Source organism: Herpailurus yagouaroundi, unplaced genomic scaffold, assembly GCF_014898765.1.
Source record: "Herpailurus yagouaroundi ecotype Mexico unplaced genomic scaffold, PumYag 195, whole genome shotgun sequence".
Taxonomy (NCBI): Eukaryota; Metazoa; Chordata; class Mammalia; order Carnivora; family Felidae; genus Herpailurus; species Herpailurus yagouaroundi.
This window is the reverse complement of record NW_024412426.1, coordinates 10,333,042-10,350,470: the sequence shown is the minus strand read 5'-3', so window position 1 is coordinate 10,350,470 and position 17,429 is coordinate 10,333,042. Positions and strand designations below refer to the sequence as shown.

The following is a 17,429-nucleotide window of genomic DNA, read 5'->3' as shown; positions in this document are numbered from 1 at the left end:
TGCCTGCAGATAGAGACTCTTTCCTCTGCTGCCTTATTGCCAGTTACATTCAATACAGTAAATGACAAGAGTTTATTAATACTGCACTGTAGTCAACATCCATGAGCGTATACAATGCCCCCCACCCCGCCCTGCAGAAAAAGGTTGAAAAGAAGGGGGGTAAGAAGATATTACGAGGGAAGGAGCAAATCATCAAGAGGTATGAATGAGGTATACGAGTGGCCAAAACTACAAGATTTTATAAGTCTACGTCTGCATCTCGTCTGCAGAAGAGAAGAAGCAAAAGGCAGAGGAATCCCTCACTTCAAATGAGATTGGGGAGATGTGTAAAATATGGGAAACAGTGCAAAATTTTGTAGAAAAGCACCACCTGAATAAGGCTGTAGCAGTGTGAGTGATGAATCTGTTTAACAACAATGCAATGTCACATTTCTGCAAAATCCTCAAAAGGAGGCAAAAGTGTCACTGGATATAGGTTCCTTGTTAAAGTTGCATGAAAAGAAAAAGATTACACTGAGCCAACAAATAGTTGTGCAATTCCGTTAGTGATAGTGAAAGTCATTACACAATGACCCTCCTCTCTCTTGTCTCCCTCACACCAGCCATGAAGGTTTTCAAAGGTTACGTCCAGGTTAATTTATTTTTCTTTATGTTTTGTATTTGCTTTATTATCTTGTATTATATTACAGTATTGTAATGATTTTTATATGAATATTTTTGGGTTGTGGAACAAATCATCTCAGTTTCCATTATTTCTTATGAGGAAATTAGCTTTGATATAAAAGTGCTTTGGATTACAAGCATGTTTCCAGAACAAATTATGCTTGCAAACCAAGGTTTTACCGTATATTACCTAATAATAAATATATAAATAAAACAAAAATAAAATAAAAACAAAATCCTACAATCCTAAGCAAGTAACAACATAAAACTATAGAGGTACAGTCCATATGATGCATGGTTAAAGCACTGATTCCGGAGCCTGACTCCTGGCTCAGCTACTTTATACATGACCTTGGGCTAACTATTCTGCTTCTCTGCTCTTCTATAAAATGAAGTCAGCAGTATACCTCTCACAGGGTACTGTGAAGGTCCAGTTAATACACAATGTTTAGAATAGTGTCTGGCACAAAATAAAATTGTTGGCTTAGTCTTATTAATCATGTCAAATGCACAAACCAGCAGCCTTTCTCCATAAGTTACCACACCTCATGGCTACTCTACGCAAGCTTCCATGTCAGAACTGAAAAAAACCAAAAAGTTATGTTAGCACTGCCAAGTTACAGGTGACTGAAAGCTCATCGAAGACCCATGTGGCAGAGGGTTGAGAGCATAAATATTAAGAAGCCATTCAAACAATAAACAGATCAAAGGATTCCTAAAAACATTCTTAATAAAATCATAAAATAACATACCAAAACAATTTAAAATAAAGGATATTAACTCAAGACTCCCTATCAAAGTTTCACAAAGATTTATATTAAAGGGTATACTTGTATGGCCACAAAAATCAGAACATCTCCCAAATACAACACAAAAACAAGTAAATCCTCACACAAAAGAAAGCAATTCCCTGTTAGCATTAAAAATGAGAGAGGGGCGCCTGGGTGGCGCAGTCGGTTAAGCGTCCGACTTCAGCCAGGTCACGATCTCGTGGTCCGTGAGTTCGAGCCCTGCGTCAGGCTCTGGGCTGATGGCTCGGAGCCTGGAGCCTGTTTCCGATTCTGTGTCTCCCTCTCTCTCTGCCCCTCCCCTGTTCATGCTCTGTCTCTCTCTGTCCCAAAAATAAATAAACGTTGAAAAAAAAAATTAAAAAAAAAAAATGAGAGAAAATTACTCATGGTTTTGAGTGCTGTCATCACTTGTAGCTTCATACCAGTTGCCAGAAATAGTGGAAAGACTGTCATTTCACATGTGAAGAAACAGTGGAGGTAACAACTAGAAGAGCAGAAAACTTGAAAGGTATTTTATTAGTTCGGTATCACACCATCTCCCTTTCAAGCACACTTTACAGGGCTCGGCCCGGCTGCAACTCCTAGCTTCTAAACTGTTCTCTCATTTTCATCTTACCTCACTTGGGAAAGTGGGGATGTAAACTAATTAACATAAAGAAAGAAATTACGTCCACATCTGGGTCTAAACCCAAAGAAAAGTAACTCCCCTCTTATCAAAAAACACCTTTTTTTTTTAAGTTTTTATTTATTTTTGACAGAGAGACTGAGCATGGGTGGGGAAGGGGCAGAGAGAGGAAGACACAGAATCTGAAGCAGGCTCCAGGATCTGAGCTGTCAGCAGAGCCCGATGCAGGGCTCGAACTCACAGACCGCAAGATCATGACCTAAGCCGAAATCGGACACTTAACCAACAGAGCCACCCTGGCGCCCCTCACAGTGCTACTTTTAAAAGGAAAGTAACGCTTCAATAAAGTAAATCCCATGAGATAACCATTTTCCATAAAAGAACCCAGTGTAACCCAATATTTCTAAATTTATTTTGCCTTGGAAATATTGAGAATCCTAATACCTATGAAGTTCCCAGAGAATTCATGTTCAGTGGAATACACTCTGGAAACAATACAGGATTGGACAGATTTGCCCTTGTGTAATACAAATAAATACATCAAAGAGTCTGTTTCAAAAAAAAAAAAAAGTGAGATGCATGAGACCTTCAGTACTGGTGAGGATGTACTATGTATTACAAGTTCCCTTTTGTTGCTGTAACAGATTACCACAAATGTGGTGGATTTAAAATGACACAAAACATCTTACAGGTCTGAAAGTCAGAAGCCTAAGTGGGTCCAAGTAAGCTAAAAACCAAGGTGTCAAGCACAGCTGTGTTGCTTTCTGGAGGCTCCATGATTCTGCCTTTACCTGGTTCTCAAGCTGCCTGTATTCCTTGGCTTGTGACCCCTTCCATTCCAGCAGAATGCTATCTCTATCTTCTATCTCCTTCTTCCATACTTAAAAGATCCTTGTGATTACATTGGTCCTACCAAATAAACCATGATAATCTCTTCATTTTAAACTTAGCTGATGAGCAGCTTAATTCCCCCTTGCCAAATAACAGAATATATTTACAGGTTCCGGGGATAAGGATGTAGACATATTGTAGGGAGTTGGGGGTGCTATTCTGCCCACTACACCTAATAAAGTATTTTTAAATGGGCACTCCCTGTCACTCAGGATGGCATAAGTGTGCACAAGGATATGGGTGTACAAGGATATTCACTGTAGCACTTTTTAAAATAATAAAATACTGGAAATAACACAAATCTTCAGTTAGGAAATCAGTTTAGAAAACTATGGTATTTCCATACAAAACAGTATGCTGATGTTTCCAATGATGCTGTAAATATATAATTATAAACATGTCTTTAATAAAATGTTAAGTGAAAAAAAGCCAGATTACAAACCCAGATGATATAGCCCAATCCCAGTTATTAAAGAATATGCATGTGTACAAATATACAAGTATGTGAATATGTTACTTTACACATAAAAAAATAACTGGAAAGTGACACAACCCCGGATGGTAGAGAAACCATAAATTTCTGTGTGCCTGGAACAGTCCAGATTTATGCCTATTGTCCCAGATTTGATTTGCACTCTCTTGCATGATCATGATGATCACTCTTACAATTTTCTGGGGTTTGTTATGTTCTATTTCAAACAAGTATGTATTACTTTTCTGGATGCCAAAAGTGGCAAAAATCACATCTATATTAGCACTTGAAATTTTAAAAAATTAAAGTAACTTAAGAAATATGCTTTTTAATATATGAATTTGCAACTCAATAGTTGTGAGCCATCTAAATTACATACAACATTTGACAGCATTAATGGCAAACACAGATACCAAAAGGGAAACTTTTCATTTTTAAGAGCACTGCCCAAGTATGTGCAGTGGACAAAGAGGAAGCAGACTAGGCCAACTGCAACTCTGCCACTAATTAGGTAACATAAGTCTTGTTTTCCTTCTCTACAATATGCCAATTGAATTATACAAAGTTACTGTACACAAAGGCTTAAGAAGATAATTATATAAAAGTATTTTGAGAAGTATAAAGCACTAATAAAATGTAAGACAGTACCCCTGAGGAATAAAGTAGCCCACTTCACAGTAAAAGATCACTCAACCCACTCTATAGCCATTTAAGGCACAAAGAGCCTAAATGGCTCTTTACTATGTTGTTTTATATACACATCTTCTCATGTAATTCTCCCAAGAATTCTATCATTGTCATTTTATAGAAAGGAAAATACAAAATGGAAAACTAAAACTAGAGAGGTTCAAGGTTACATTGCCATGCACAGCAGAGCTGGCATCTGAACTCAGGACAATCTAAACACAAATTGGGCCAGTCTTAATCCAAAGGCTTTGCTCATTCAACTTCCTACACCACCCCGCTTTTTTAGGAAACCAAAAGACCCTTGAGTAGGAGTTACAAACAACCTAAGCAATAAATGTTTTTAATTAATCTATTCACATTTTTTTTCCTTTCCTATTATAAACCAGAATTTATGACCAGTATGCCTTAACATTTGAGTTATGCTTCCTTCTTAAAATGTTCTGACCCTTTTCCATTAAAAAACAAATCAGAGATGCCTGGGTGGCTCAGTCACTTGAGCGTCTGACTCTTGGTATTGGCTAAGGTCATGAGATTGAGCCCCCGCATCTCTCTCCCTCTCTCTCAAAATAAATAATATTAAACAAAAAAACAAAAGTATTTCAGGCAAATAGTATTATTTTAATTATTTAAAATAAGCAGAGTTTGAGAAAAACGTATTTTACAGAAGTTAGATATTAAAATACAAAAATTTTGCTTTAAAATATCTCACACAAACTAGGAGTGCCTGGGTGGCACAGGTGATTAAGCGTCCACTCTTGATCTCGCCTCAGGTCATGATCTCACAGTTTCCGGAGTTTGAGCTCTACATCAGGCTCTGTGCTGAGAGCACAGAACCTGCTTGGGATTCTCTCTCTCCTCTCTCTCTCTCTGTCCCTCTCCCACTTGTGCTTTCTCGTGCTCTCAAAATAAATAAACATTAAAAAATAAAATAAATATCTTACACAAACTATAAGTATGCACATGCACAAAATTTTGTAGATGCCCTTTTTATATTCAAATTCATCCTATAGTGGTCTCTGAACACGATGCTTTTTATTTTTTCCCACCAGCAATAAAAAAATTGTCAAGTAAGGGGTACCTGGGTGTCTGAGTCTCAGTTGAGTGTCCGACTTCGGCTCAAGTCACGATCTCATGATTCATGAGTTTAAGCCCCATGATGGGCTTGCTGCTGTCGGCACAGAGTCTGCTTCAGATCTTCTGTCTCCCTCTCTCTCTCTTCCCCTCTCCCCTCTCAAAAATAAACATTAAAAATATTTTTTTCAAGGAAGCAAACCTTTTTTTTTTTAATATTTTTGAGAGAGTGAGTGAGTGTGAGCAGGGAAGGGGCAAAGAGAGAGGGAGACACAGAACCCAAAGTAGGCTCCAGGCTCCAAGCTATCAGCACAGAGCCCGACGCAGAGCCCCACGTGAGGCTCAAACTCACTAACTGCGAGATCATGACCTGAGAGCCAAAGCCGGATGCTTAACCGACTTGACCCACCCAGTTGCCCCAAGTAAGCAAATACTTTAACTCATTTCTTCTTTGAATATCATCTTCCAATTGCATTTTACTTTGATTATCTTTCTACCTATATCTCATCAATGCACAGTATCTCACCTAATAAAAAACTAGGCAATAATTCATGACCTTTCTAATAGACAGTACTAATAAAACACATTCTAATTCGCTCTATCCCAACTAACAGCAGTGAAATACTAGGCTTCTGGGAAAAGAAGGGAATGAAAAAGCATTCAACTTATGTGTTCAGTAAACCCATGGAGTTTTAGGAAATAAACTGAGGATATTAACACATTAAATATAGCAGCTTTTTAAATATAATAGATTTTAGAATCCTGCTTCTCACTTAAGACACTACAGAAAGAAAAATGCCAGCCTAAACCGTGAGAATAAAATGTTAATCATCAAAAAATGGTCTCTAGGGGCGCCTGGGTGGCGCAGTCGGTTAAGCGTCCGACTTCAGCCAGGTCACGATCTCGCGGTCCGTGAGTTCGAGCCCTGCGTCAGGCTCTGGGCTGATGGCTCGGAGCCTGGAGCCTGTTTCCGATCCTGTGTCTCTCCCTCTCTCTCTGCCCCTCCCCTGTTCATGTTCTGTCTCTCTCTGTCCCAAAAATAAATAAAAAAAAAAGTTGAAAAAAAAAATTTTTTTTTAAATAAAAAATAAAAAATAAATGGTCTCTAATGTTTTGTTTTCCCCCCCCAACATTCTTTCTTCCCCCACCTCCACCTCTATTCCATGTCTAGATTCAAGACGTGAAGATTCTAGAAAGCAAGTCCTAGCAACCCAGTTATTTTCAGAATTACATATATTCACTAAAACTCTCATCTCTTACAAAACTCCAAAAAACTAATTTTTGCAAATAACTCCAAATAACTAATTTTTAACTAATTATTCCCATAAGATTAATGACCAGATTTGTTGAAAAAAGAACCTTAGACTCCCAAACAAAAAGCTGAATGAGACAGGGTTAATAAAAATCTCTTTAACTTCTACACCATACCCTGAGTGGCAGTCTAATCTGATCACGATGTGTACATCAACCAAACTCTCAAACATTCCTAACACCAAACTTTTTAGAGTTCCTCAAACATACTGCTCCCAGGCATTTATTTACTCATTTTGTTCCTCTGCCCGCTATATCCTTCCCTTCTCTCTTCACCTCATTAATCCTACTCATCCTTTAAGACTGAGCTCAGAGATTCAACTCTGGAAGCTTTCTCTGAACTCCCCAGGCAATAAAAGTTCCTCAGTGTACTCTAGCACCCTTGAAAACATTTAACATAGAATTTACCACACTATATTGAAGTATCTGTGTAACACCCATCTCCTCCAGGAAACAATTATCCTAAGGAACAAAAACCAGTTCATTCGTTCTTCATTCTCAGAGCCTAGCACTGGCATTTGTAAGTATTCCATAAATGTCTGGCAAAAACAAAAAAGCATGAAAACCTTATTGAACACCCATTATGGTACACTGTGTACTTAAAAATGTTGAGACATGGGGCTCCTGGGTGGCTCAGTCAGTTAAGCATCCGACTTCAGCTCAGGTCATGATCTCACATGTCGTGGGTTTCAGCCCCATGTCAGGCTCTGTGCTGACAACTCAGAGCCTGAAGCCTGCTTCAGATTCTGTGTCTCCCTCTCTCTTTCTGCCCCTTTCCCGTTCACACTCTCTCTCAAAAATAAATATTGAAAAAAAAATTTTTTTAAATGCTGAGACATGGTCTCTGTCATAGTCTAGCTGCAAAGATAATTCATTTCTATTAAAAAAGAGATAATTAGAAATTTAAGAAATTATACATACCAAATGACTAAGAGACAGGAAATACTACAAAGTTCAAGAATGCAGAAATCACCAGAACACAGAAGTCTTCAGAGAAGGTGAAGCTTAAGTTAAGATAGTACAGGACGGTACTTTCTACCGGGAAAATGGCCTAGGAAAAGAGACTAAAGCAGGAATGGATAAACCATCTTTAGAAGCCAATGAGGAGATTACTCTGGCTAGCATAGTTGGTTCTTAGGAAAACATAACAAGATATCATTTGGCAGAGGTAGATGAGGGCCATTTTATGGAAGACCCAGAATGCCAGACTAAGGAGCTTAAGCAAGGAAAAGCAACATACAAATGCTTTTCAGGAAGCCTAATATAAAAGCAGTGCAATAGATTAACTGGCAGGGGGACAGGTGAGGAATGTGAAAGAGAACCAGAATCTGCCAAACATGTATAAACTTTCATTATTTTAACACTGACAACAATTTTATGAGATCAGTATTCCATTTTAATGAGAAAGAAATCAAGACTCAGAGATGTTAGTGGACAATGTTTAAAAACCCAAAGTCAGTGCTTTGTTTTTGCTACCTGTGAGAATTGTAGGCAAGGTATCAGTTGGAAGACTATTTCAACAGTACGTGCATAAAGTCGACAGTGCCAGACATAAAAGAGACAGCAGGAAGACAACATTTCCCAGAGCAGTTTATGTGTGGAACAGTCTGAAGACACTGGAGAACTGAAACATGACTGCAAGATTTTAAACCTGATGGGAGGATGCAAAGTGGCAGCACTAACGCCAAAAATGAGGAAACACGCAGGACACGGTGAGAAGAGAAGGGTAAGGATTACGAGTTTACCTTTAAGAGAGTGGAGTTCGCTATGACAGAAAGACTTCTAAAATGAGAAATGTCCAGAAGGCAGAGATGCAAAATTATCAGATTAAGTTTTCAGGCATTGTTATCCAGCCAAAGCTTACATAGTGTTTACTATGCGCCTGAACCATACCAAGTACTTTGCCAGTTAACTCACTTGATCTGTATAACTTTATGAGATAAATACTATTACTATCACCATTTTTCAGATCTGGAACCCGAGGCACAGAAAGCTTAAGGATCTTGTCCAAGGTAATGCAGTCTGTAAGTGGTAGAGCTGTTGATCTGAATCCAAACAGTTCTGCCCCAGAGACCATACTCCAAACTACTATACTCAACTGTACTTTGTTATTATTGTATTATTTTATGCTTATGCTTATTTCATTAAATAGCTTATAAACTCTCTGAATGGTAGACATGGTATCTTATACCAGTGTGCCTCCCTAGGATCTAACACAATTATTTATACTAAACAGATTTTAAATAATGATGATGTGGTGACAGGAGTGGATGTGGTATCTGCAGAAAAGAAACATTGAAAGAAGAGAAAAAAAGAGGAACAGGGCTATGCCATTTCTTTTTGCCAGATTGGGCAAGGCTGACCAGGAAAACAAAATAAAATAAAAGGTAAGATATTCAGAATCAGAGAATCCCAGTGCTAACAACAGACTTCAAGAACTTTCCATAAGGCCCCTGTGTATATATCATAGTATCTATGAACTATGTGATAGTTGTGGGCCTGGTAAAATTACTTGACAACAGATTCTCTTTTTATCTCCCAGGACCTGGGGTATCTACCTTGGCCAAAAACTGGATGTTTACTTGTGGGAGGGATGGATGGATGTGTATGAGAGGGACACAGAGAGACAGAGAAAAACGGCAACAAAATTGTCAGTATTAAGTGAGAAAGAAAGGGAGCCTGGGTGGCTCAGTCGGTTAAGCGTCTGACTCCTGATTTTGGCTCAGGTCATGAACTCAAGGCTCTTGAGATCAAGCCTTGCATCAGGCTCAAGCCTGCTTGGAATTCTCCCTCTGCCCCTCCCCTGCTTGTGCATGTGTGTTCTCTCTCAAAATAAAATAATTTAAAATAATTTAAATAATTTAAATAATAATTTAATAATAATTAATTTAATATTTAAATAAATTTAATAAATAATAATTTAAATAATTTAAAAATTTAAAATAATTTAAAAATAATTTGGGGGGGGGGCACCTGGGTGGCTCAGTCAGTTAAGCATCTGACTTCGGCTCAGGTCACGATCTCATGATTCATGAGATCAAGCCTCACGTCAGGCTCTGCGTTGACCTGCTTGGGCCTGCTTAAGATTTTCTATCCATCTCTCTCTGCCCCTCCTTTACTCATGCTCACCCTCTCTCTCAAAATAAATAAATAAACTATTAAAAATTATTTGGAGTAAAGAAGCTATGAGATGTTCCTCCTGCCTGAAATGTCAATTTTCCTAACATCAACTTTTGAAAGTCTCATCCATCTTTCAAAACCTAGATCAAATCTCATCTCCAAGATACTTTCCTGACCCCACCTCCACCTCTGCTGGAATAAAGTTCTCCCCTATACTTAATTACACAGTACCTCTTTCTCCATCCTAGCACTTTGCAGTTTATCTGCTGTTATAGTTACTTAAATGCCTTTTTCCAGTATCTTTGAGTTCCCACAGGCAAAGCTCCTATAATTGTGCTCTGCCAATAAAATAAAAGACTTTAAAAATACATTTAAAGTAAGTACAAGTGTTTTTATTTTGAGAGAGAAAAAGAATGAGTTGGAGAGGGGCAGAGAGAGGGAGGCAGGAGAGGGGCAGAGAGAAACCCAAGCAGGCTCTGCACTGTCAGCATGAACCCAATGCAGGGCCAGAACCCACAAACCATGAGATCAAGACGTGAGCAAAGTCGGATGCTTAACCAACTGAGCCACCCAGGCACCCAATATGTACAAGTTTTTAAAAGTATGGTCTAAACTTGGTAACTGGCCTATTACACCTAGAAGAAAAAAGTTCAGGGAAGCCTAAGAAGTAATCTATGGCTTGAAGAAGGAGAAAACAAGAAAATGAATTGATGCTGTGCATATTTGATATATCCCTCCTATGTGTATTTTCTAAATCAGTGGTTCTCAGCTGGGAGAGGATATGCACTCAAAGGGAACATCTGACAACGTGTGGGAACATTTCCGGTTGTCACAAATGGGGGTGAATGATACTGGGATCCAGTGGGTAAAGGCCAAGTATGCTACAAAACATCCTATGATGCAGAGGACTAATCCCCACAACAAAGAATTGTCTGACCCAAAATGTCTGTGAAGTGCCATGGTTAGGAAACCTGTTCCAAATGAAGCAAGGAAAAAAACAACTAAAACAAAATTGCTACTAGTCTACTAGTAGTCTAGTCTACTTGAGCCTAGTCTACTTGAGACTCCTAAAATTTTCTTAAACAATTTCTTAAACATCTACTCTTCCCACTGACTACAAAATGGGTCTAAGGGACAGTGAAAATAACCCTCCTAAGGAGCTCCATTACGTGTTAACAAGAAAGGAGTTGGTTACAAGTTCTCACTTACCATGGGACATGTTTGCCAAAGCTCCATCCCTGCATATTCCTGTAACTGCTGATTAGCCCCCCTTAGTTACAATCTCCTAGACCATTGATAAATCTATCCACAACAATTCAACAACTAAAATGCAGCTTGATTACAAAACTTAAATGACAACGTATGACCATCTGCCAAAATACCCACATACAGATATATGACTAATCGACTATCCAAAACACATATGCTTAATAATCTACTCTCTGAACAAGATCAATCAGGAAAACAAACCCACTTGAATTTTCAGGTGCTCATTCGCATCACTCATCTCTAATCCATGCTAGCCAGGGTTAGATACGTAGTTGGAGGCTGCAAACAATATTTCTCCACTGTAAAACAAACTAGCCCTTTTAAAGTCTGAACCACCCTCCACCCGAAAACTGCCTCAAGAGAAACTTGCTACACTAGTGAACAGCATCTTAAAAGACAAACAAAACAAAAACTCAGCAATTGCTTCGTCTTCCATGAAGGTAGAACATAGCAGCTGTTAGAAAGCAATGAAACATAGTCTAGGACAGGAAGTATACATTTTGAATCCAACTGAAACCGCAAGGGAAGCAGAAATTAACTGTCAAAACAATTTAGCCACTCAACATTCAAGCAGGAAAAATGCCATTAACACCATTGTAGTAAAAAAGACAGTTATAAGCCTCAAGAGAGAGCAATTTTTTTCCAACAATTTTACCATGTTTGGTAAATCAGCCATGTTTTGGCTGGTAAATTTGGCTGATTTTCTGGGACCAGAGCTATTTTATTTTAAGTCACATGCAGGGAAAACATGAATGGGTCTGGGGCAGGGGAAGACTTGTTGACCATGTGAATTAGGATCAGCATGTGTATAGGATTTCTTGAAGCTTCCAGAGACAGTGAATACCCAGCCCAGAATTACCAGAATCTTCCAGAACCTACTTAGTACACATATTCCTCCCAAACTGCTCCCACTAACTTCCCTGCTCTTCTCCCCAGGCTAGGATAAGGCTCTGCTTGCTCCTTTATCTCTACCTTTTTTATCTCCCTATGTCCCAAGATTTACTGTGACACATTTTATCTTAACATATTGGATTATTTTACTTAGTACTTAAAAATTTTTAACTTATTTTATTTATTTATTTTGAGAGAGAGGCGGAGAGAAAATCCCAAGCAGGCTCCACACTGTCAGCCCAGAGCCCAATGTGGGGCTCGAACTCCCAAAACATGAGATCATGACCTGAGCTGAAATCAGGAGTCGAAGGTCAATCAACTAAGCCACGCAGGTGCCCCTGAATTTTAATTAGTACTTAAATGACAACCCTTTTTCTGTTGTCTCAGAAAACCACCTTGTGTCTGTTACATTATTTCTACCTCTGGCAACAAAGTTTCTGGCAAAGTGTGCCAGGGTAATGCAGCCTCTTTGCTAATAGAAGGACCATGCAAAAAAAAAAAAAAAAAAAAAAAAATTCTAACAAAGTAGACAATTTGTAGATGTTTCTTGTAAAGTGGTCTAATACCAAGGATCAACTTTAAGTGGATCTCCCTGGCAAACCTACAGCATAGAAAGAAAAAAAAAAAAAAAAAAAAGACAAAAATAGGCAAGGAAGGAAAGGAAGAGGTGGAGGGAGTACAGTGACAGAAGCAGATGTTGTTCAGTATCACCTATGCCACCTTTTATAATAGGATTTGACCTGTTTGGCTGGTATTCCCTCTGGCTATGATTATTCTACTTTCTCGACTTCCCAAACAACTTTGATGATGTCTTCCCTGTCTGGTACTTCAATACTTTCCCTATCTCTGCATTTCCAACTTTGATATGTTGATTTCCGTATTTCTAGCCTTTAAAATACTATTCTTTTAAAGCATGATCTCCATCACCTACTATCTCATCCATGGATTATCTTTACCCTTCTTCCACCCTTATTAGATGGACAATATTCAAAATTCCATTTTCTTTCACTCAACAGAGGTGTCAAAGTCTTTAAGATCTTTCTATTTTGCCATAAATCAAGAGAAAAGACTGAATTTTTCTTCGAGAAATAAATTTCCAATCATATTCTTTGTAGAACCTTATTTTAAGACCAGTTCTTATTTTTATAAAATGCAGAAAAGTACTCTTAATTTATTCACTTAGGAATCTTGTCAATCTGCTATTTCAAAAAAAAAAAAAAGACACTGCTTTAAAAAAAATTTCTCTTCCAACAACAAAAAATTTCCTCACAACATTACCTTCTTTCCCAAACAGAAGATAGGTTTTCTTTCCTATCATCTCTGCTCTATTTCTGCAACTCAAGACTAATTCAGTCCCCTTGATTTTGAACTCTCTATCTTCGTCTTACTGATGCTTCTTAACCTCATATCCTCCTATCTCACTCTTCTGAAACTGCCATCTTACTCCCTGGTTTGCCACCAACAATGCACCATTTCAATGCCAGACACCCCAGCTCATTTACTCCAGCAAATGAATCTAGCTGATACAAAGCTAATTTTCATCTCCATGAGGAAAGATCTATAGCTATGCAGTTTAAAAATTGCCCAGTCATGGTCTTATACCACTGAGAAAGGTAGGCAACAAAATTCTCCCTAAAGTCAAGGGTCACAAAGAATAGCTGTCATACCCCCAACCACACTTGTTCAGCAGTATCTAACATCCTCCCCAAGTTGTCTAAAAACCAAAAGGTTTGGTTTCCAGCAAAGAAAAGAGAGTGAACATGATGTTTCCCTGAAGACAGTCTCTAGCCGCCTCACAGCAGACTTTAAATGGAATGATTATCCGAAGAAGAAAAAGAGGGAAATTTGGGCTGGTGCAAGTCTTTATTACCCTATCCCCTCTAAGTCCCAGACAACTGTTAGCCCTAAGATTTGCTTTATTTACTTAGAACAGACGTGCAAGACTGAGAAAACACTGGTGCCTGTTCAGTTTTGCTTATTCAACTTTAGCGGTAAAATATAAGTTATTCAAACAGTGTTCCTTCTTATTCTTTTCTCCCTTCTTCAAGGAACTAAACTCATCTCAAGTTGTCTACCACTGATTTCACAACCTAAAGATAAGTCTTCCCTACTATGATAATCTACAAAATATAAAACACATTAACAGAGAAGCCTCTCAAAACCATCTGATCTTCCCATTAAAATGATCACCTCTCTCCCAGTCTGCTTTTACCTTTCTACTCTACCGCCTTATTTCTGGTCCTAACTGCCCATTATTACAGTACACAGATTCATCTTCCTAATCCTATCTATGAGCATGTGAATGCTCTTCTAAACAAATCATCTCAGATTCTCCATGATCCATCCATTTCAACTATTAACTACAGATCACAATTCAAGACCCTCTCAAATACAGGCACCTTATTAAATAGGCTCTCCTTGATCACCCTGTCTATATAAAAGAAGATATCCGTATCTTGCTTTTTCCTTCTAGTTCTTGTCACCACCTGACATAGTTATCTGTTCATGTTTACCGATTGCCTAATTCTACCAGAATATACCTTCCTATGTTTACTCTTTCATTCACCGTTGTATCCTCAGTGCCTAGAGGAGTGACTGGCATACAGTAAGCTCTCAATACATATTTGTGGTAAGAATGGATAAACCCAGACATGCCACACAGTATGGCTGATACAGGAGTCAGAAGACCTACATGTGAGTTACAGAGCCTCCACGTTCCAGCTATATGGTCCTCAACAATTTTGACTTCATTATGCTATCTATACTTTCTTCATTTGTGAAAGGAAGGGATCAAACTTAATCTATAAAAAAGTCTATTAAAAGTTTTTCCAGCTGCATCACCCTATATTCTTGTTTAACTAGTCTGAATACCTTCCCCAGCTCCCATACTCCCTTATCTGAGTATTCTGCTCAGTTTCCTTCCGTTTGGATTCTGTTCTCAGTCCACACCTGTCAGAATACTGCTTATACTTAAGGTCCATTTCCATTTTCTCCTTGAAACCTAACAAACTGTAACTCTGTAAGAAGAGGGTGGAGTTCTTTTCTCAGCAGTTGGTACAATACCTCCCATATAGGTGATCAACAAAATGACTGATGAATCATGAGTGTATGAATGAGCAAATGAACAAAGGAAGCTTTTCCTGGTTCCCCCCAATTGCTTAAATAATCTCGTGTCTTTGAACTCTTAATGACACTGGCATCTTTTATGATACTTGCCTTATTTTACTCCATGCTATTATTAATAATAACTGCAAATTCCTTAAAATTAAGTACTGTCCTGATGGTTTCCACATCCGTCTACAACATCTACCATAGATCTTTCTCACAGTTTATTTATTAAGTTTATCTGACATGTTAAACAATACAAGGATAATAGTGGAGAAAAAGGACTGTAATATTACAGATATCGTTCCAACTACCCAAAGTCAGTCATTGGGCACACATGTTGTGCGCACCCTGTCTGTTAAACTCAGGCATTCAACCACAATTCAAAGATCTCACCATTCTCTCCTTTCCACACTCTGCTCAAAGAAACTATTACTACTTTCATAAGTACAACAGCCACCTTCCTGTATCACTACCTACCTTCTCTTGTAATATGTGTTTAGGAAGCCAATCACACAACAATATTTTCACTAAACAGCTAAAGCGATTTTTCTGCTCATTTCAGACTTCTACCCCAACCAAGTCCCTCTTCTACAAGGTATGAAACCATTTTTTTAAACATCTTCCCATTAGCCTGCCTTTCTTAGTTCTGCTCCCAAAGGACAAAAAGGATCCGTTTTAAGGTCTTCCTTCCCCTTTTCTAAGAAGTAGCAACTCTCCAATTATTTTCAGACTCTAACCACCTTGTTTTTCTCTGTCATCAAAATTTTGATCCTCTTTTACCTCTATGTCCAAGCTCCTATTCTGCTTCCATGGAACCTTCCTGGCTGCTGGTGTCTTTCCATTCAATATGCTCTCACTAGCGTGTACTTGGTTGCAATGTATCTATCTTCCCGTTCCTAAAATGTTTATCAGTCGCTCCCTTCACACCACCCCAGACACCCGTCACATACTCTCACACACTCTGTACCCATGCGTCAGTCTACCTCCGACATACAAGTTCCTTACAACACTCTTAATGAACGTACACAACTCTCAGTATGGTATCATCTGACTACACTAATTCTAACTCAGTTTCTTCTGGGGAACCCAACCCCGTCCATAGTACCTCCCTCTTTCCTCACTTCCTCATCCATTCCCCCTCTTTATGCTCCCACCCCCACCCCGCCAACTAACTACAGATGACATTATTCTTCAGTACTTCCAACCCGAGTATAAAGAACAAACTCGGGTTTCCAGAGGTCTCTCTCCCTCTCCGCACTCCCTCCACCACTACCCCAGGTGTGCGGACTTCCACCTCGTCCTCTCCCCCAAGCAACGCTCCAGCCAATCCCACACCACACAACGTTACCCCCGCCACCAGGATCAGACTCCACACCCACCTCCACTCGGGGTCGCCGCTGCCCCCCCCCCCGCCCCCGCCTCGCCTGCGAGCCCGCGACCCCGAGGGCGCGCGCGCACACACACATTCTCACGCTCTCCTAACCTCCTTCCCGGCACCGGGACGAGCTGGCTACGCTGGAACTCAGCCCGGCCCGCGGGGGCTAGGCACTCGTGAGTGTGCCCGCCCCGCCCCCTCCCGCGGATCCCCGAGGATCCCCTCGCAACCCCCGCCTCCCCGCCGGGGAAGGAGAGGACACAGCAACTCCCCCGCCGCGCCGACACACCACCTCTGTGTCTGTTGCTCCCTGCCCGAACCTTCAACCCGCTCCCCCCACGTACGGGGCCGACCTCTGCACTCACCGGAGATACTGCGCGCTCTGCAGGCTCATCCTCCGCTGCCGCGTCTTCCCGCGAAGCCTCTGTGGGTCTCTCAGGCTCCTCGAAGCGGCCCCGCGGCACCGCGGGTGCTGGCGGCCGCCGCCATCTTCCTCTCCTCCGGCTCCTCCTCGCTCCGCGGGCGGGGGGGGGGGGGGGGGGGGTGGGGGGGGGGGGGGGGAGCGGGGAAAGCTGCTCTCGCTGCTGCTCCGGCCCGTGGGGCGCAGGGACACTCCGACCCGGGAGGGGGGAAGGGGAGGGAGAAGGGAAGGGGGCGGGGAAAGAGGAAGAAGCAGAGGAAGGAAGTGGGGGGTGTCCTTCTCGCGAGATTTCAGTGGCGCCCGTCCCTCCGGGTGACTTCTCCCTCCCTGTGGCGCTCCTTCTTGGGATCCGCTAGCGGTGAGGTCCCTGTGCGGCTGCCGAGCGGGCGGCTGGAGGCGCTTGGCGGCTTCCGGCCAACCCACTCCTCTCCCGCGCGAGGGGGTAACCCCGGCCTCACCAGGGACATCGAGCCCAAATCAACCAGGAGTTACACTCAAAGTCTTCCCCCGTCTTTCCACTCCACCCGATTTCTCTTTTCCTTTTTCCACTCCTCCACTCTTTCCTACCGGAAACGCTACCCTTTCCTCCTACAGTTCCGCCCGCCAGTCCCTCAAGTCTAGTCTTCCCTCGCGCCCCGGAGTGTGACGCTAAGAACCCCCTCCCCTGTCTGCGGCCCCTCCCCCTGCACCCCAGGAGGCTGTTGGAGGGGATGGGGTGGAGCCCAGGGAGGAAG

At 40.8% G+C, this 17,429-nt stretch overlaps 1 protein-coding gene across 7 annotated transcripts in view; it reads right to left on the bottom strand.

Moving 5' to 3' along the window:
* Window positions 1-16,972, bottom strand: part of SMG7 (SMG7 nonsense mediated mRNA decay factor) — a 92,673-nt gene extending 75,701 nt beyond the window's left edge. For 2 of the 7 annotated variants that reach the window (XM_040446554.1, XM_040446557.1), the window contains exon 1: window positions 16,640-16,972. Coding sequence is in view for 1 of the 7 variants with exons in the window: in XM_040446551.1 (XP_040302485.1) it covers window positions 16,640-16,668 (29 nt within the window). In the remaining 6 variants the exon portion in view is untranslated. The remainder of the gene's footprint in view (window positions 1-16,639) is intronic. The other 5 variants (XM_040446553.1, XM_040446555.1, XM_040446556.1 and 2 more) reach the window with 4 other exon arrangements.
* Between the last annotated feature and the right edge of the window lie 457 nt (window positions 16,973-17,429).